General features: G+C 47.0%; 1 protein-coding gene across 5 annotated transcripts in view; it reads right to left on the bottom strand.

The window, feature by feature from the left end:
* PLCB4 (phospholipase C beta 4) overlaps window positions 1–21,192 on the bottom strand; it is a 1,018,018-nt gene that overhangs the window by 199,290 nt on the left and 797,536 nt on the right. For all 5 annotated transcript variants that reach the window (XM_085612653.1, XM_085612654.1, XM_085612650.1 and 2 more), the window contains 4 exons: window positions 16,644–16,695; window positions 14,876–14,978; window positions 10,528–10,692; window positions 4,898–5,102 (listed from right to left, as the gene is read on the bottom strand). In XM_085612653.1, the coding sequence (XP_085468779.1) occupies window positions 4,898–5,102; window positions 10,528–10,692; window positions 14,876–14,978; window positions 16,644–16,695 (525 nt within the window). The remainder of the gene's footprint in view (window positions 1–4,897; window positions 5,103–10,527; window positions 10,693–14,875; window positions 14,979–16,643; window positions 16,696–21,192) is intronic.

The following is a 21,192-nucleotide window of genomic DNA, read 5'->3' as shown; positions in this document are numbered from 1 at the left end:
TTTTTGGATTCATGTGCTGATGGGATATAGGCAGTAGGGGATTAGGATTGGTTGCCGCTAGTATGGCTACAGTCTCCCACATCACTTTTCCTAACAATACTATGTGCCTCCTGTAGGTGTAATACCCTAAACATACGCATTTCTCCATTTTCCAAGAGTTCCCTTCAGTAACAATTCAAAGTGGTGGAAGGCTTACTTGTAAAGAAATAGGCCTTCCTAAACCTTACAAGAGCACACACACACAGCCTTACTTTCTAGCAATTGCCCAGGCAGAATAATCCTGGAGAGAGCACACTTCAACATAGTGAAGCGGTTGTAATCATTCAAAGCTATCAGGTGGAAGACCAGCCCAGGAAGCAAACTCAGATTAGCCTCATGACTTAACTGAACACTCTGTAGTTGGACAGGACCGGAGACCGTCTTTGTGGAGCTATATGGAAAGGTTAAAGACATTCTCCCTAGTCCAGATAGTGTAATTAGCAGGAATTACAATTTTCTGGAATCAATACACTATTTTATAGTTCTCATACTACAAAAACAGTGAGAGACTAGTTTAATTTAAATTTTAGATGTGGTTGTTTTGAGAAACATTTTAAAGCAAAAATGAGCTTTGCAAAGTTGCACCAGACGCATTTTGTTATACTGACTTTGGTAGAAGTAGAGCTGCAGGCCGAGCTTCTCAGATTTCTGTGAGGGTAGCAAACAAGATCTCTTTAGACATTTCACACAGAGGTGAAAATTACATAACTGGCAGGTATAATGCCCTTGATAATAATATTTGACACCTCTCAATGAAAGCGTGTTTACCTAGCAAATTGAAAGACTGGTCTAGTGTTACCAGAAGGTACATTGAATCCAGGTGGATGAAGCTTCGTCAACAGCTACACAAAGTGGAAACATTGCAGAAACATTACGGACAGGTGGCATTCCCAGGGGCTTATTTCAATCCTTAATTTGGAGAGGCATGAGTTAACCCCTTCCATGCCCATGACGGAACGGTTCCGTCATGAGCATCGGTTGAGCTGTGCTCATGACGGAACCGTTCCGTCATGGCCCCGCCCGCGCTCGAACCCTTCAGCACCGCGGGGGAATCCGCGCAGCGCTGAAGGGGTTAATGCTCATGCAGTAGTCAGTGATAGGATAATGAGCAGCCATAAAAGAGAGATCTGTCATCATTAATAAAAAGGGTACCTGGGTCTGTTAGTAACTTCTAATTGGATCTGTGACTAAGGGCCTCATTATGATGCCAGTAAGACCAGCTTCCATGGTCCAGTTGAATGCGATCAGACCGCCGCGGTCTCGTCAGAAGCGGTCGTGTACTTTGACCGACCGCTGAAAGATCGCTGACTTAGACAGCCTTTTTCCGACTGCCGAGATGGCGGTCGGAGAAAAACAGCATCCATAGGGCAGTACAGGGATCTACACCTGCCGTCCGTATTACGAGGTGGATTTCCGATGACCTGAATGTGGAGGTCCAACCTGCTGCCTTGAGTCGTTGGAAACAAAGGTTTTGGGGTGCATAGTCACCCAATCCGCTTCTCACCAGCAGTCTCCATCACGATTCCCTTCCACCAGGTAGCCTCTACACCTGGACAGCTGAACCCCAATGATTCTGATCCTGTGGGTGTTGTATTCCAGGTAAGTCCGTCTGCAGTATGTTTCCCCGTTGACTGGACTATGCAAATTTCAGCCACACTCCAGCAATGGGGTACATAGTGCAGAAGGCACATCCCCAGATGTCTTGCGTGTGTGTACAATTCACATGTTTAATGTGAGTTTTATACACATTTGCAGTGACATATTCGAGGATTTTGTGCTCCGCCACAGCTGCGACCGCCGCGGTAGCAGTCGTTGCATTGTAATACAGCAGGGGGAACATTTCTGGCCTCAGCGATCAGAAAGGGCTCTCGAGGACGGCAGTCAGGCGGTCGGTTCCACCAGCATCCCAATGTCCCCCTAACCTCCAAACCAATGTCCTCTCTGCACATGCTTGTCACTCATGAAACTCTCCCCCCTGCAAACAGTCAAACCAAACCATCTGACCCACTACTAAAGCCACATTGCAGACTTGTAGTAATCCTGCATGTTCCCTGACAAATCATAGCACAAGCTGGCTAAAGTACTGAAAGCAAGGCACAGTGAACAAAATATTTAACAAAACCATAGATCACAGTCTTCACACAACCACACATAGCACCTAGCGCGGTGGTCGCAATGTAGCTTGCATCGTGGCTGGCTTAATACAATGGTTCTGTGTAACGTTGGTGTAAACATGATGCATTCCTCAGCTTATAATAAAATCTCTCTAATACATGCTGAGATCCTTTTTTAGCCAGTGCTGTGGGTATCTAAATAAGTAGTTTGGGATCACTACCTTGAACAAAGGAATTTATGAGTACCCAAATATTCATGATTCATCTCTTTGGAATAGGGCCTCTGAGACAGTGACATGTGTCATGGCTTTTTCTCTGTGTTTAGATAATTTTGCATATAACGCAGGATATGCTGTATGTTAGCATGGTCATGGTTTGCGCACTGAATGCAAAGAAGTGTATGACAGTAGTTTAGGTACCAAAGACATGTCTGTTAATTACTAACGTAGGACTGTAGACATACAAATAACATGTGCTCAATTGAAGCTTTCTGTTTCTCACGTTTACAAATCATAGAATATATATTTCCACTCCCTGCAGTAACATACATCCTATGATAGCTGGGAATCTGTCTTGCACGTGTACATGACCTGACATGGTTCAGTATCAGAGCAAATGGCAGGACACAACAACAGCAGCTTCTGAGTGCTTCTTAAAACCTTAAGAGAGACATTGCTTGCTATCCTGTGTAATAGGCATGACAACAGAGAACAAACAAACCCTCCTCGTCCCATAGACCATAATATATGAAAAATGTATATAAGCCAACGGGTACTGAGGCAAGGCAGACGTACCAGTTGCTGGAGAGACACCCAAAGATAGGGCTATGACTTTATACAAAATGGCATTAAGTTATACGCAGGGCTTTACATGACGTCCTAAAATATTCAGGCATAATCAAGCAGCAGGTCAGATCATTCTAATATAGATAGGACTTAGACTAGTTGCTTAGGGATTATGAGATATGATAGGGGTGTATCCAGTGTTTACCCATTTATCCATTTTGTTTGTGGAATCATTAATAGTGAATGTCATAATCCTTAATTATATTATTTTTATTAAAATAATAAATAATTTTGAAAAGGGCTTCACAATATCTGAGAAGTTCTCTGGCAGGCTTTTCTGACTCCTAACACCGTTACCCACAAGTCCACAACACTGTGGGAATGTTGAGACACACTTGCTCATGTTCCTTTTCTCTTAAAAGTTGGCAGATTCCTTCTGGGGAAAACAACAGGCCTGGGGGTGATATGGTGTTTCAACTGTGTTAGTCACAGAAACACTTTGGTGGAAAGAGATGATTTCCTCCCCCCTTTTATTATTTTTATATGGCTGGATGCAATGTGTTGTGTCAAAGACAGGCAGCCTTTCAAACTGTTTTCGTTTCTGAACTGTGCGCTCTGTACTCTTTGCTGTGAAGAATGAGTACTGTGAGAGGGTTTTAGACATACCGTGAACATTTTTAAACATACATCATGAGTTTTATAAATACACGCCAACAGACAAGGCGTAAACCACAATGCCAGGTGACAACATAAATGAGGGAAAGAATCATGTTGATGTACATAAAATGCAAACACATATTTTGCAACATGGACTGCAAAATGTAGACTGTCAAAATCTTGACTTTGGATAAATACCTCTGTTCATAATACGACCTATACTTAATTATTAAATACAGCCAAACTCACTTCCTGATATTTCAAAACTTGCTTCAATTACTATTTTAACCTACCATATTTGTGGGCAATAGCTTAGAAGTGGCCTTTGGGCAAAATGTACGTATAGTTGAGATTTTTGCAGTCTGTGTTTTGTCAATTTATTAGGCTTATTGCAAAGCTTTTCTCCATTTATGCCTGTCAGGAGTTCACAAAAAAATTCCTGGTGAGTGAAGATGGATGTACTGCTGTGCGTTTCTCTGCCATGACTGTGGAGAAACCCACAGTCGTAAATTCCACTAAAGGGATGGGAAGTGGGCGTGACACTGCATGGTTTGCCAGAAGGTTTGGGAATGGCCACAAACATCTATGTTTGGGGGCATGCGAAAACTCTGACTTCATCCCTTCCTAGTCTAGAAATGGCCAGAGATTTACTCAAACCAAGGCCTGGAGTACCTGCTCCTCCAGGATGGGAGGGAGAATACATCACCTCTATATTTGGTGGGGGTCTAGCAGAAGAACTTTCTCCATGGAGAAAAATGTTTTCCCCATGGGGACAACAAGTGCATTTCCATAGCATGCTCCAGCAACATGTGTGGAACTCTAGCTATGTAGAATTCTGAATAAGGGTAATATGACCCGATGGTACGTTATGTCATTGTATGTAGTATGCCTGGAAAAAAACATCAGCTTGTGCCAGGTTCTGCTTTCCAGGCATACTACTGGGATTGTTGTTGAATACCAGAAAGAAGTAATTCTGCACCATACTTAGGGCACATCTGTCGGTACAGATGTACAGGTCTTTGGCGAATAAGGCCCTATGCTTTTGCAGAAAATATTTCTGCAATGTATACATTCACATGCTAGCCAATGGGTCTAAATGCTTATCTTGTGCATCATCTGGCTTAATGGCTTAAGCTATTGTTGATGAGGTAGCTGCTCAGCATTTTATATACGAAAGTGTTGTTTATAACTGAATAATAGAAGTAAGAACACTATTTTACGACGACTATTTTTAAGTGGATCATCACTATTTTGTGAAGAAACTGTAGTTCAGGTGCAACATTTTACATATGCTTTCCTTACCTCCAAATCCGTCAGGCACATATGTTTTCAGAACAATGTTGCAGAAAATTGTTGGAAGGGATAGCGGCTTGTTGCCTTCGTTTCTGAGGGAGATGTGCCTGTATCCCGCCTGAAGGCCATCTAGAGGCAGGATTCTCTGACCAATCAGCTTGCTGTTGTCATCATACACTGCGATCCTCACAACAGCGAGGTCAGGCAGGATCACCTGAGTGGAAAGGAATCAGAAAGTATCACTGAAGGCGAAAGCCAACAGGCATAGCTGGGTTTGGTGTATTTGGTGTGTTCTGCGACCCTTGACCTTCTGGTAGGTCGCTCCCCCCCCCGCTGTCGCTGCTGCTGCCGCCGGAGTAGTCGAGGTCCTCCACCACCCGCAGGCTCCACCTGCGCCTCATCCCTGGTGGCCAGTGGTGGCCTTAGGTACGTTCTCACTGCCGCCTGTTGTTTTGCCTGTTTCTGTATGTGCCCCCTTCCCCCCGCTCGCCGCTTTGCTCTGTGCCCCTTTTATTCTGTACCCCTCGCCGTCCTCTTTACCCTTGCGCTGATTCTGTGCCCCTGTGAACTTTGTGCCTGTATCTGTTCTGTGCCCCCCACTCGCAGCTTTGCTTTGTGCCCCTTTTTATTCTGTACCCCTCGCCGTCCTTCGCGCTGACTTTTGTGCCTCTGTGACCCTGATTTGTACACTTTCTTTTCTGTGCCCCGGTCTCCGGTCCCCCGCCCCCGCCGATGCTTCCCCTGCGGCCCCGCCCCCTCCGCGCCCATTCGTCAACCCGTCCCTCACCTCCCGCCTCCCAGCTGCTCCTCCCTCCCCACCTTCCCATATATGGCGGCCGCTGCGCGGTGATGAGAGCGACCCTTGACCTTCTGGTAGGTCGCTCCCCCCGCTGCAGCTCCGCCTGCACCCCTCCCTGTCGCTGCTGCCGCCGGAGTAGTCGAGGCCCTCCACCACCCGCAGGCTCCACCTGCGCCTCATCCCTGGTGGCCAGTGGTGGCCTTAGGTACGTTCTCGCTGCTGCCTGTTGTTTTGCCTGTTTCTGTCTGTGCCCCCTGCCCCCCGCTCGCCGCTTTGCTCTGTGCCCCTTTTATTCTGTACCCCTCGCCGTCCTCTTTACCCTGGCACTGATTCTGTGCCCTCGTGAACTTTGTGCCTGTATCTGTTCTGTGCCCCCTGCCCCCTGCTCGCCGCTTTGCTTTGTGCCCCTTTTTATTCTGTACCCCTCGCCGACCTTCGCGCTGACTTTTGTGCCTCTGTGACCCTGATTTGTACACTTTCTTTTCTGTGCCCCGGTCTCCGGTCCCCCGTCCCCGCCACTGCGTCCCCGCCCCCTCTGCGCCCATTCGTCAACCCGTCCCTCACCTCCCGCCTCCCAGCTGCTCCTCCCTCCCCACCTTCCCATATATGGCGGCCGCTGCGCGGTGAGGAGAGCGACCCTTGACCTGCTGGTAGGTCGCTCCCCCCCCCCGCTGCAGCTCCGCCTGCACCCCCGCTGTCACTGCTGCCGCCGGAGTAGTCGTGGCCCTCCACCCCCCGCAGGCTCCACCTCATCCCTGGTGGCCAGTGGTGGCCTTAGGTATGTTCTCGCTGCCGCCTGTTGTTTTGCCTGTTTCTGTCTGTGCCCCCTGCCCCCCGCTTTGCTCTGTGCCCCTTTTATTCTGTACCCCTCGCCGTCCTCTTTACCCTTGCACTGATTCTGTGCCCCTGCCAACTTTGTGCCTGTATCTGTTCTGTGCCTCCTGCCCCCCGCTCGCCGCTTTGCTTTGTGCCCCTTTTTATTCTGTACCCCTCACCGTCCTTCGCGCTGACTTTTGTGCCTCTGTGACCCTGATTTGTACACTTTCTTTTCTGTGCCCTGGTCTCCGGTCCCCCGCCCCCGCCGATGCTTCCCCTGCGGCCCCGCCCCCTCCGCGCCCATTCGTCAACCCGTCCCTCGCCTCCCGCCTCCCAGCTGCTCCTCCCTCCCCACCTTCTCATATATGGCGGCCGCTGCACGGTGAGGAGAGCGACCCTTGACCTTCTGGTAGGTCGCTCCCCCCTGCTGCAGCTCCGCCTGCACCCCCGCTGTTGCTGCTGCCGCCGGAGTAGTTGAGGCCCTCCACCACCCGCAGGCTCCACCTGCGCCTCATCCCTGGTGGCCAATGGTGGCCTTAGGTACGTTCTCGCTGCTGCCTGTTGTTTTGCCTGTTTCTGTCTGTGCCCCCTGCCCCCGCTCGCCGCTTTGCTCTGTGCCCCTTTTATTCTGTACCCCTCGCCGTCCTCTTTACCCTTGCGCTTATTCTGTGCCCCTGTGAACTTTGTGCCTGTATCTGTTCTGTGCCCCCTGCCCCCCGCTCGCCGCTTTGCGCCCCTTTTTATTCTGTACCCCTCGCCGTCCTTCATGCTGACTTTTGTGCCTCTGTGACCCTGATTTGTACACTTTCTTTTCTGTGCCCCGGTCTCCGGTCCCCCGTCCCCGCCGCTGCCTCCCCTGCGGCCCTGCCCACGCCCATTCATCAACCCGTCCCTCGCCTCCCGCCTCCCAGCTGCCCCTCCCTCCCCACCTTCCCATATATGGCGGCCGCTGCACGGCCGCGCGCAGCTGGCGCGCCTAAGGCAAGCCCGTCTGCGCCTGGCCCGCGCCCAGCGCCAGAACCCCTGGCCCCCGCAGCAGTCACGATGTCCGCCTCCGCTACGACGCCAACACCCTCATCGCTCTCAACCCAGGAAGGACCCACACCTGCTGCAAGGCCGCCTCGAGGCGCACCCACGGCCCCTTCACCTGCCGGAACTGCAGCTTCTCCTGCCACGAAAGCACCAAGACACCCACCACAACGGAAGCCAACCGGCTTAGGTGCATCCTGATCAACACCCACTCCGCACACAAACACACCGTCGAACTCTGGGAACTACTCGACTCCACATCACCGGACGTCGCCTTCCTGACCGAGACCTTGATGAACGAAGCCTCCTCGCCTGACATCGCCATAGCCATCCCAGACGGGTACAAGATCACCCGCAGAGACCGCACCAACAAGGCCGGAGGAGGAATCGCCATCGTCCACAAAAACACCATCAAGATCTCAACAAACACCAACGACACCCTCAGCACCGCCAAACACATGCACTTCCAGATCCACACGAACCCAAAGACCACCTTAAGAGGCACCCTCGTCTACGGACCTCCAGGACCCCGGCCTCAATTCTGCAACTCCATCGCCGTCCTCATCAGCACACACTAACCTCCACCGACTACATCCTCCTCGGAGACCTGAACTTTCACCTGGAGAACAACAACGACAACAACTCCTACACCCTGATCGACAATCTCGCCAACCTCGGACTGAAACAGCTCGTCACGACGCCGACTCACAACGCCGGCCACACGCTAGATGTCATCTTCTCCTCAAGCTCCCACGTCACCTTCAGCCACGCCTCCGAACTCACCTGGACAGACCACCACTGCATCCACTTCTCCTTCCGAAAACCCCCCACACACCACCGCACCCTACAGACCCCCAGCCACCGCTGGGGCAAAATCACTGAAGAACAACTACAGACAAACCTCGCACTCAACCAACCCGGATGAAGGGGCACTCGCTCTCGAACGCTGGATGAAAGACTGCGCCAACACCGTCGCTCCACTGAAAAACCCCACCAACACAGACACCAGCAGAAGAGTCAGCTGGTTCACCCCGGAACGTCTCAACTCCAAACGCACCTGCCGAAAACTGGAAAACATATGGCACAATGAAAAGACGCCAGACAGCTGCACTGCCCACAAAGACGCCATTCGCAACCACCACCACCTCATCAGGACCGCCAAAAGAACCTCCTTCACGGACCGGCTTGACAACAACGCACACAACAGCAAGGAGCTCTTCACCATCGTGAAGGAACTCTCCACCCCAAGCTCCAACACCAACAACATCCCACCATCGCAAGCCCTGTGCGACTCCCTCGCCACCTTCTTTCACCGGAAAATTACCGACATCCATGACAGCTTCAGACCCCGGATGACCCTACTGACCACACCGCACCGAACCCACCGCACCCCACTGCCCACGACACCCTGACAACCTGGGCCAACATGAGCATCGAGGACACAATCAAGACCATGGGAACAGTCCACTCCGTATCCCCATTGGACGCTCTCGCGCACCACATCTTCAATAAAGCCAGCAAGTCCATCGCTCCCCACCTGCACAAAATCATCAACCTCTCCTTCGAGACCGCCACCTTCCCTGAGGTCTGGAAGCACGCAGAGATCAACGCCCTACTGAAGAAACCCAAGGCGGACCCGAGCGACCTCAAGAACTTTCGGCCCCGGCCCCCACCGACCACGCACGCAACCTGGGAATCATCCTCGACTCAAAACTCTCCATGACCAAACAAGTCAACGCAGTCTCCTCCACCTGTTTCAACACCCTCCGCATGCTCCGCAAAATCTACAGATGGATTCCGACCAACACGAGGAAAACAGTCACCCAGGCCCTAGTGAGCAGCAGACTCGACTACGGAAACGCCCTCTACGCCAGAGCCCCGTCCAAGCTCATCAGCAGACTACAGAGAATCCAGAATGCTTCCGCACGCCTGATCCTCGACGTCCCGCGCCGCGACCACATCACCCCCCACCTGAGGAACCTGTACTGGCTCCCCGTCGACAAAAGAATCTCCTTCAAACTCCTGATCCATGCACACAAAGCACTCCACAAAACCGGCCCAGCCTATCTCAACAGTCGAATCTCCTTCTACGTACCCAACAGGAATCTCCGCTCCGCTGACCACGCCCTGGCCACGGTCCCACGCATCCGGAGAACCACTTCCGGAGGCAGGTCCTTCTCCCATCGCGCCGCCAAGACCTGGAACACCCTCCCCCTCGACCTGCGACAAACCGAAGACCTGCTGACCGTCAGGAGACAACTCAAGACCTGGCTCTTCGACCAGTAACAGCACCCCCCCAACACCCCCAGAGCCTTGAAACCCTACCGGGTATGTAGTGCGCTTTAAAAATTATGTGATTGATTGATTGACTGATTCTGCAACAATTTTGAAATAATACATTGGATCCTTATGTATTAGCCACTAAATATTTAAGGAGACTTTTATCATGATATCACACATGATTTTTTTATGTAAGAAATTCATCAATACACAAAGTCATGTCGGTTTCCGCAGGAAATAGTTTCTGGTAAAGGGCATATTAAATCTGCCAGTATCCTCCAGAGATAAAAAAAATCGATATTGATTATGCCCACATCTGAACATTAAACACATTTCCAGGAGGTGTGACCTTAATAAGCTGGCCTCCTGATATCTGCAGTGTCTCCAGCTGCCCTGAACTATGGTAGTGAGCAGTGCAAGTGTAATGTGAATAATAATTACGTCCACTGCATCACATTGTTACATCTGCTGATAATAACTTAAAGCACACCTCCGCTGAAGTCAGAATGACATTGTGCAGTATCTCCATGTGTCTCTATGCACTAAACACATTATTCCATAGAGAAAAATGTATTCTATCATTGCATGAATGCAAAATCCCTTGGAAAATCAGAGGTACATTTACGAAGACTGCTCAAAGGGCTGCATTATAAAGCTCAAATAACACTGGAGTTGGACTTCAAATCCCAGAGCCTGAGCTTTCAGAAGGACTTACCTTTCGGAAAACAAATGACTCCTCGTTGTAAACAGGGTTCAGGCCATTGTTCATCACCATACGTGTCCTGAATTCTTTCCGTATTGTGTCCGTTGGTAAGCCGTACATGTCTACTTCAACATATGTGCCAATTTTTTTGTCTGATAAAAACTGTCCAGATATCACCTTGGATGAAATAAATGCATAATGAGCTACGGTTTTACATGCAGCGAACATTATAAAGGCATCTAATCTAGTACCCAAAAAGAGTTAATTTAACAGAAGAAAAACACTGTTTAGAAGTCAAACACCAGTCGGACTGGTATAAAGGCTGCACTTTCTCTGTCATATATGTGTTGTAGAATTGCCCTGATATGTAGGTATTGAGACCTGTCACTATACCAACAAGCATTGAAAATGCAATAGGTCTCGCCTTTAATTAAGTTAAAGCTATTTGCTTTGCTATACAATACAAATAGCAAAGCAAATGGCTTTAACTTAATAAGGGTGAGACCTATTGCATTTTCAATTCTTGTTTAATCTAGCCACTCTCCCTTCTTACCATGCATCCATACATCCTTCCTTCCTTCCATCCATCATTCTATTAATCATTCTTTATCATCCACTCTTGTATGCATCTGTCTCTACATCTATCCTTCTCCCAGTACTTCTATTTCTTCAAACATCCCTCCATCCACCCACCCATCCATCCTACTCTCTAGCCACACATCTCTGAATCCACCCGTGACGCATCCGCCATCCAGGAGGGTCACTCATCCGAGAACAATTGTTCTGAAAAAAAATGTGAGACTCAAGCGCCCCTTGGCAATGAAAAAATGAAATATATCCTTAAAAGGTAGATAATATCAAAAGAGGAATGGCGGGAGTATACATTAAAACTGCACACGTAACATTTAAAGATGCTTTTCCTTGCGACCTGGGCGCCGCACACCGACAAGTCGAGTAGTGCAAACTGATGCGCTGTTTGTTCGAGCCTTAATCCCCCCGAGCTCCATTAATCGGATAGGGTGCGAGTGAACAGCACAGACAGACACGAGACAAAGCGGCATCCCAGGAGAAAACATGGAGGGTGCATGGGCTTGAGATAAGCAAGGGGGGCGGGGGAGGCAGGGCCGAGAAAGAAGTGGGGGTGCGTGTCAATGATCAGACCCTACCGGCGGGCTACAGCGGCCATGAAAGAATGAAAGTGAAACCGTACGGACAAAAAAATGGCGGGAGTATACATTAAAACTGCACACGTAACATTTATAGATGCTTTTCCTTGTGTCCTGGGCGCCGCACAGCGACTCGTCGAGTAGTGCAAATGGATGTTCTGTTTGTCCGAGCCTTAATCCTCCCTAGCTCCGTTAATCAGATAGGGTGTGAGTGAACAGCACAGACAGACACGAGACAAAGCGGCATCCCAGGAGTAAACATGGAGGGTGTATGGGCTTGAGATAAGCAAGGGTGGGGGGCAGGGGAGGCAGGGTCGAGAAAGAAGTGGGGGTGCGTGTCAATGATCAGACCCTACCGGCGGACTCAAGCGGCCGTGAAAGAATGAAAGTGAAACCGTACAAACAAAAAAATGCGTGCGTGTGTGCACATCCCTACGCTAATTAAAGTAAACAAAGATGGCGTTGGGCTGTCCACATGCGCGTGCATTTTTTTGTCCGTATGCGATGGCGAGAGCAGCCATCTTTGTCCATCTGGACGCGAATGCATTCAGCTTTGACTGAATTGATTGCAAAAGGCCCTCGCATGGCGAGAGCAACGCATGCGCACTGCTAACGCCAGGCGAGAACTAAAAAGGGATGACAAATCACCTAGAGGAGGACCGGCTGCGCAATAATATGCAGTAGGTGAATGGCAGGTGAAGTTGAACATGGGAGAAGTTCCCTCAGTGGGGATCAAGGTTACTAGCACAGGAACGGGTGAATTTTATATACAGTGAGATGGGATTAGGGGCACTCATAAAGAGATGAAGAAGAACGAGATCAAGGGGCGAGTGGACTGCCGGTGTCAAAATTTAGCAGTATTGCATTTACTATAAGTAGTTATGGAGGTCCCTGGAAAATCAAGGAAAAAATATTGTGGCTCCACAATATTGGGCAGGTAAGTATATATGGTTACATGGGGTTGTTATGCTTAACTTCACATATATACAGCTTGACGATATTTTTATCTAGGCCTGGGCAGAGTTCGCAGAATTCAGTTACGAAAAAACTCAGTGGAGTATCTCAAGTGGCAGTGTGCAGTGCGAACCCCCGTTCGCGCTGATCTTCCTGCCGCTTGAGTAGAAATTCTACCTGAGCAGCAGCTTGCGCTCGCCAACTTACCATTGGTAAGTGCGTGCGGGGAAAAAACTCCACTGCGCGGAGCGGAGTTTTCTTCACTACGCGAGTTCCGCGGGAAGCGAAGTGCAGAAAAGTCTGCAAACTCCGCAAACGGAGCAGAGTTCACCGCCGAGACCAACTTATATCTTCAGGGTACGTAAGGGTGGATGTCGAAATTTTGACTCGAAAGAACTGCATTTTTCAAGTAGTTTTGCACCAAAACAATACACTGTCAACATCTGGTGCTGTGTCGCTCCTTGGCAGTTGTCAGTACACCACCCCTCCCAGGGACAACCATGTGTGGACCATGATATGTCATCATGCAACATGTTTCTGCAGCCAATTACCTCCATATGTGGTTTGTGTCCAATGAAAATGCAAAATGCATACAAGGTACTGGTTTGTGGTACCACTGTATGTAATGCAGTGACCAAAACAGTGCCCTCTGCCTCCCTAAACCAAGATTATAGCAGACTTCGGTTGCTGGCATGGTGCTTTCCTAAGTACTGCGTCTGTACTTTGGAACACATTTCTGTGTCAGAATGTTTTGCATAGAGACTAGTTCCCATATGTCTTACAAGAAGTAATAGTCTACTTTTTCCTTGTGCATTGCAAATGTGCATTCAATGTGCATTCAATGTGAAAACAGGCTGGACCAAGAAAAATAATTCACCAGTTATTTCTCCACTAACAGTAGGTACGATTCCTCCTATTATCAGCTAGTGTGAACTGTTACCAACATGTGGTGATGATAAATGACTACTTCTCAATCAGATCATTATAAATGTAGGTGTGCACATAGTATTGCAGAGTATGCTGGTGGGGCGGATCGGGGCGGGGCGGGGGTAGTAAAGTCCAGCTCACTGCCAACCGGAGTAATGTAAATAAATAAATAAAACAAATTTAATTGCATGCGCTGCATCGCCATTTGGCGTTTCAGCGCCCGCAATGAAATTAGTTTTATTTATGTACATTACTCCGGTCGGCTGTGAACCAGAATTTACTACCCCCGAACCTGCCCCTCCCCTGCACCACCGCCCCACAGCACTCCCTCCACGAGCCGCTACTGGTTCACCATGGGCACTAACCTCATCCTTAAGGACATTATGGAAAAATACAAAGACAGACTGGTACCAGCAGTCTCTTCTAAAGAAATTGAAACCACTTCTTCCTGAAAGCAACTTCACAACAGCTGTTAAGCCCTTATACTTCCGCATCTAGATGGTGGGTCATTTCTGCTCCATGGCCTCCCAGATTTCACACTCGCACCCCTCACACTGTAGCATGTCTCTTAAGGGCTTGAAGAAATATGATCACATCACCCACATCCTGATGGAACTCCATGGGTTACCCTTGACAGCACACACCATCTTCAAAACTGGTTGCATCATTTAGATAAGCGTCACGACCAGCACCTCCACTTATCTTGCACACATGTTGACTGTTTCTGGTGGTTCAGGGAAGTCTCACAGCCATGGCACCATCAGACTACACACTAATATGTTAGAAAATCAAAACAAAGCAGAGGGCCTTTTCCCTTTATGAACCCAGGATCTGGAGCCTCATCCTTGTGTCCATTCGGACCACCCTAACACTGGGAAAGAGTTGAAGACACACCTTTTTAAAAGAATACCACATGGGAATACATTAACAGATGACGAATCAGATACCTCTCCTATCACTTGTCAACTTTAGGCATGTCTTTGACCCCGTATAGGACTTCACTGCTTTTTATCTAGGTTTGCACTATAGAAATACCATACTTACACAAATACAAACATACATACATAATGGTAGACATTACACAAATGGCAGACTGCTTTCCTGTTTCAAGCCTCACTACCTCCACCTCATACAGCAGAAAATATATTTTTGCAAGATTGATTGACACTATAAACAGAATAAAAATGTTGTTTTCAATTCATACGAATACTGCGGTGCCAAACATGCGGCACTGATCAGTAACACCCAACATTTGCTTAGAAGAGGATTTAAATTAAATGAGGAACACTGATGTCTTAACATTAAATTCATACCTGTACAGAACAAGTAGCTGCAATGACACCATCGACGGGGGTTTCAGAGAAAGGGTCAAATGTTCTGTCCGGGCGTCGCATAAAGTCTGGTTTAAGGAGGTACCTTAAAAAGCATTATTAAATGTCTTATCAAAATTAGAATTTGACGAGGTTTATAAAATACTACATTTGAGAGGTTGCATTCACTGGCAAAATTAGCAAAAGCAGCTAATTCTATGAATTGGACATACTAAAAACGCATACAATATATAGGGAATGGGTCACTAACATCTCTAGTTCATATCTACTATTCTATGGCAGACACAGGAGAGATTTGTCATTGGAGACTGAGGGCAAATGTGTCAGTTGTCAGATGGATGCTTCTATACGGCACTTGCGCTTCTTTTAAAGAAGATGATCACTTCTTAAACTGGTGGAGAAGTGTGGCTCAATGATTAGAGCAGCAGACCCTGATGCAGAGGTCTATCCCGGGACCAGGGTTCAATTCCCCGCCTTGGTGGGTCTTGGGCTCAAATATTCCACAGGCCTAATAATTCTCGCCTCGGTGCCTATTCCAATCATGGAGTCCCACTCTGCAACTCTGGGCAATAGCTTGCTTAATCTCCACAACGGCCCCCACAATGCTAAGGATGCCTGGCCTCCACCTTGGGGGTGCCCAGGAGTGGATGCCTTACAGGGAAAGCCAGGATGGGTTCCACAGTGGTATTCGTACAAGCGACTTGAGACCCTTGCGGGTGAGTAGTGTGCTATACAAGTATCAAATTTATTTGTTTCCATGCTGCATTACCAACATATGGATTATTATTTTGAAGACTTTAAACTGAAGCTGCAGTGATGGGTATTTTAATAAACATGAAGTTAAGTGAGAATCAATGTTGCAAATTTACAAATCAGCATCTATGGTATAATGGTAATTACAGGTAAAACTCCAAGGTTCAACTGAGGAATGGGGAATTACCGGGGGGGGGGGTGTCAGTATTTCTGGGTTTAATACCTCCAGTATTTCCGGATTCCCCCAGAGCTGAAATCTCCAGCTGATACAAAGCAGGTCTGCAGCACACCTGTCGATCCCAGATTCCGATGGGGCCGGTAACTGCTGTTACCAGCGACACTGGACTTACCGGCCCCACTGGAATTAAGTGGGCACTCATAATGAAGATCTTTTTATTTACACGTGAATGTCACAGACCTCAGGTAACGCAATGACACTGTTTCTGTCTTGGAAAACACAGTGGAATGTAATAGTGTGCTTAGGAACAATTTCTAGTTTGATTCCCCAAAACCAAGAGATTTATTACAAGATGGCGCTCCTTGTGCCTGTTTGCACTCTACCTCCCCATCTCTCAGAAACATAACTGCCAGTAGTGTGGCACTGATGGCACGAGCCCACTGCAAGCAATAAACATGCACCCTCCCCATAACTGCTGGTTAGCTAGTATAATAAAGCATTAATCAAGCGTCAGTGGGCCCCCTAGGACTAGGTGCCAATGCACCTGCTGCACCACTGATAGCTATGCCCTGAGAACTACTCATCACCCCAACTTCGGAAAGCATCCTTAAACACCGTGGTCCTCCATTCTAGAACACCGACTGCTCCTGACTTCTGCTCTTCATCTCACAAGGGGTTTCGCCGAGGCGCAGAGATATCGCTATTGAGCCAATGAGGCGACTGATAAACACCGAATCAACCTAACAGACCATTTTTATTGAAGATACGTTAAAACGATATCGGTATAGACTGGTTATACATTAACAATGTCTCACTTACCCACATGAGCCATTATACTCAAACTTTCCTTGATTTAACTGCATTGCTAAATCTGTCACGGGAGAAAAAGGTAAGTTACCCTTCAAGCAGAAAGTATATTGTAGTTTCCATTTAATAAAACACAATCTATGTATAAACATATTCGAGAATTAGCAAATACCTCATCATAAAACGAGTATTTCTTCTCAACAAAATGCTTTATGTTGAAAGAGTAAGCAATACAAGACTGCGTTTACAGCAAATTCATAAAACTGACACCCTGTTAAGTGAGATCTGAAACATTGCAGATGTTATGTTGGGTTTCGCATAGCGCCTCGAGCAGATCTAAAATGCTTCTGGGCACTCACCGGTTTGAGCCGAATGGTAAGTGACACGTAACTTCATATGTCAAGCTACGTGTTTGCTTGTATAAAAAGCTCTGCCATTACTATATCTCAACTTCCTTGAGAAGGTCTGTAGGAGTTTTATGACAGTGGGGTAGCGTTGTTTATTTTGAGTGGCTCCAAGCACATGGGATGACATTGAGGGAAGGAGTGCATGGATGCACCATGTAGTATTCAGTGGCAGAGGTAGGTTGGCCTAGTATCTTCAGAGGGAAGCAGATGGGTGGATAATGTCCTACGGTGGGGGTCACATGACTCACTCTATTAGAGTGAGAACGAGGATCTCGAATTCAATTAGTTTGGGATCACAGGGTTCGTTTAGAGAGCGCTCTGAAGCTCTCTGCTGCATCAGCTGTAACTGATTGATCCTTTTAGGGATAATCATGTGCATTGCTTATTGTAATATTCATGACCTAACCCAGTAAACAGAGACAGAGGGGGGCGATCACATGGGAAGGGAGGCTAACGCAGGTGAGGCCGGGTATTCAAAAGAAACGCTTCAGAGATACAGAAAGGGGTATCACCGATAGGGCGATGGAGAGGGAAAGTGAGAGAATGGGTGGGGGAAGAGTAAACGGAGGGAGAGCGAGAAAAAACAGAGGAGAGCGAGCAAAAGATGCTGAAAATGTTGTGGGAGAGATAGAAATAGAAGGGAAGAGAAAGGGAGGTGCATGGAAAATAAAAAATGAAAAGAGAGATGAAAAGAAAGGGCAGGAAAAGAGAGAAGGGAAACAGCGAGAAAGAGAACAAATGTGGAGAAATAGAAACAAGAAGAAGAGAAAAAAAGGAACAAAAGTACGAGACACACAGAGAGGTGAGATAGAAAGAGATGCAGAAAGAGACTGAATGAGAGACAGTGAAATAAAACAGGGAAGAGAGAGAGAGAAGGAAACATGTAATATAAAGAGACAAGTGCAGTTCTGGGATAGAGAGGGAGCTGAGGTAAATATAAGCTGAAATAATAAAATAGAGAGGGAAGTGAAGAGCAAATCTGAGAGTGAAAGAAAGAGAGCTAGTAAGATATAACGTAGAAGTGGAGAACAGGGAAGGGAGTTGTTCAGCATTGACTAATGTTGATGTCCCAGAAGGCTTTGAAATGCTCATACCCATGCAAGCCATTTTGCCACTCTGGAATTTTCCCAGTAGATTGCAGGCATGGGGACTGCTTTCAGAGCAGGATGATCTGTCATGGCGCAACTGTGCCCCCACCCCCCACCTCCTTCTAGCCCTGGTCTCCTACAGTGTGGATTGGTTTGAACCTTTTTGCCAGTGGTGACTTTAGTTTCCAGTCGGGCCTTGTTATCATGCAAATCTCCGTGGAGGAGAACCTCCAAATACCTCTGCTGAAAACCTATAAAACCAGGGTGGGAGGGTGACCTGGCTTTGAGTCAACTCCTAACACCAAATGAAACCAGACACACACACAAGGGGTAAATGGAAAAATGCATGAAATTCACCCACATATTGTGTAATTGCAGTGAAATTACACATTTTACGTGGCTAACTTTTTGTTGTCATCACATTGCTGCACCTTGCGTAAAACCTCGTGTTAAGAAAAAATACTAGATCGCCCTTAGCTTAGTGTGGTACCAAACAGGCTTTTTTTTGTGAGAACAGCCAATGACGTCCTTGAAGTCTGACTCCTGGTTTGTGGAGATTTTTTGACACTTGCACAATGCAGTGTTTCTGATTTTCAAGCTGTACTGAATTGCATGAATGTTGCTAAATCTAGGACTTGATGTCCTTCCTTTATCAAAGACATGTGTTTTATCCAAAGAAACTTTCATGGGAGGGAAATATTAAATGAAAGACTTAGGGACATGCTTGCAAGGGGATATCGCCACCAGATAACACTTTTGGTGCCGTTCTGGTTACGATATCCCCTTCTCCTGATATCGTAGAAGGGGCTTAACGCTGCCTTGTAAATAAGGCCCCTTTTCACGCTTCACTTAGCGGGAAAGGGGCGTGCAACGGGTGTTGCAATGGTCGTTCCGCTGCAACACCCATTGCTTTTTGACACTGCCTCATATTTACAAGGATGGAGCAGCAACAGAAACTAAGGCCATGTAAAACCTGGTGTTAGGATGGCGATACAAGGAGAAATGATTAATTTCTCCTCGTATTTTGTTCTTTCTATATGTGCTGCATTATGCAGCACACATAGAAACAGCAAATCGCCTTTCAAGATAGTTTATGTGCAGGAAGGTATGCCTGCAGCGCAGGCACCCTTGCAACATGGCACAAGGGTGTCTGCACTTAGCAGCTTTTTTAGCTCCAGTGCTAGGGAAAAGCCAGAGGTGCGCCATATTTTTGTAAATACGGGGCATCCCTGCATTTAAAAAAGGTTGGAGCGCAGCATTACCGTTTTTGGCGTATCACCGCACTCTGACCTTTTTTTGTTAATATCCCCTAGGAGTTTCTCTCAGAGAGCTGTGATAAAATGAGTTTGGAGTGGAGGTTGACTAATTTCTTAAAATGTTCATTGATAAGCTGGATCACCATTCTTTCAAGGACAGAACAATGATGATCAAGATTATCAATAAACATTTGAAATATATTTTCATATTTGTTCCTGCGTTTGCAGGGTAGGAGGGTGTAGGATGGTTATCAAGCTTTGCCAAAAGCAAGAACTCAGTGGAAAATTGTCCATGCAGGATAGTGAGCTTACAACTGGTCTTGAAGGCTATGGCAATAGCAAGTACGTGAATCAGTTTGTCTTATGTGAAAATGCTATATATGTCGATGCCTGCTGCTCTCAGCGAGAAGTAAATGCTATAGAAAAGACAGAGAACATACAATATTGGATAATAAGAAGAGAAATGTGAAAAACGAATAAACACTGAACTCTTTTATCTGCTTGATATCTATGTGCGCATGTCAAAAATGACAAAAGAATATTAGGGGAGAGGATGTGGCCTACAGGCTAGGGCGGTCGACCTCAAATCTGGGGAACCGTGTTCAAGTCTCAGCAACGATGCTAAACACACTGTGATTCTGGGCAAAAAACTTAATTTCCCTGTGATAACAAAAATGAATGTATCTGTCTGTAACGAAACTGGTGCCCGTGTAAAGCGATCTGATACCTTTGGGCCAAGTTTGTGCTATATAAAACTCTGGAAACAAAGTATATATATATACCGCAAAGAGTTCCAGGGTCTCTAGCAGATGGCAATTGATGGTTATAGCAGCAAATGAAAATGGAAAATCATGTCCTAATATGAAAGTGTTGTCATTAATTTAATTCCAGTCACTCAGTTAAGCATTTCTCTGACTGTGACAGTAACTTTAAAATCTAGCCTTTATGTGAATGGACCTGGGTATCTCCTAGCCTGGGCTGTTCCTCTCGACTCCAAACGATACTGTCTACAGTTCTTCCTTTCTAAAGGCGGAATTTATCATTATTGTCCTTATGTCGCTGGAAGGTGACTGCTTTTTGAATATTTCTAAAGATGGGATGGTGTGAAATTGATGCTCTGTGGTGAGATTAACAGGAATGAGACTGGGTTATTGCAACATCATGAGGCTATGTCCTGTTTTGAGTGCACTGTGAAAGATAGCTTGTGCTGGAGGGATATTGACTTCTGTTGTACGTGCTTCACTTGTGAGAGTCTTTACAGTGGAGAAACATTCAAGGTCTTTTCTGTATATGGTGGCCTTCAGTGAGATTTTTTATGTACACTCTTAATTAAAGTTTTCAACATACATAAGCAAGTACACATAAATCTGCACCTGGACACACTAAATACATCCACTTGGTATATAGCTTATTAGCAATAGTAGTACATTCAAGAAATGCATCAAATCCTTAAAAGTCCAGTATTATCCAATGGAAGTGTTGCCACAATGCACCCCAGATGTTCTTATATTTTTCTTGTCACAGCCCCTGTAAACCATCTCCCCTGCCTTTGCATAGTGGTATATGCTGTGTACCCATTCGCTATGTGGTGGAGTTGTTTCACAAATCAGTGAGAATTGGACAGCCATATAACAATGCTTCCAGCTCAAACTCTTCACAAATACAACCATTGATAGCAATAAGTTGGAATTCCCAATAGTGAGGATGAGTGTCTGAGATTCTCAGTCTGCCATCGTTGGGGCCTACACTCATTTAAGAAACGATTCCCTGGAAAGTGTCCTCATCCACAAGTTTTTCCTCAGAGTAGACT

Source organism: Triturus cristatus, chromosome 6 (assembly GCF_964204655.1).
Source record: "Triturus cristatus chromosome 6, aTriCri1.1, whole genome shotgun sequence".
Lineage (NCBI taxonomy): Eukaryota > Metazoa > Chordata > Amphibia > Caudata > Salamandridae > Triturus > Triturus cristatus.
Note: the sequence above shows the minus strand (reverse complement) of the source record. Positions and strands in the feature narration are given on the sequence as shown.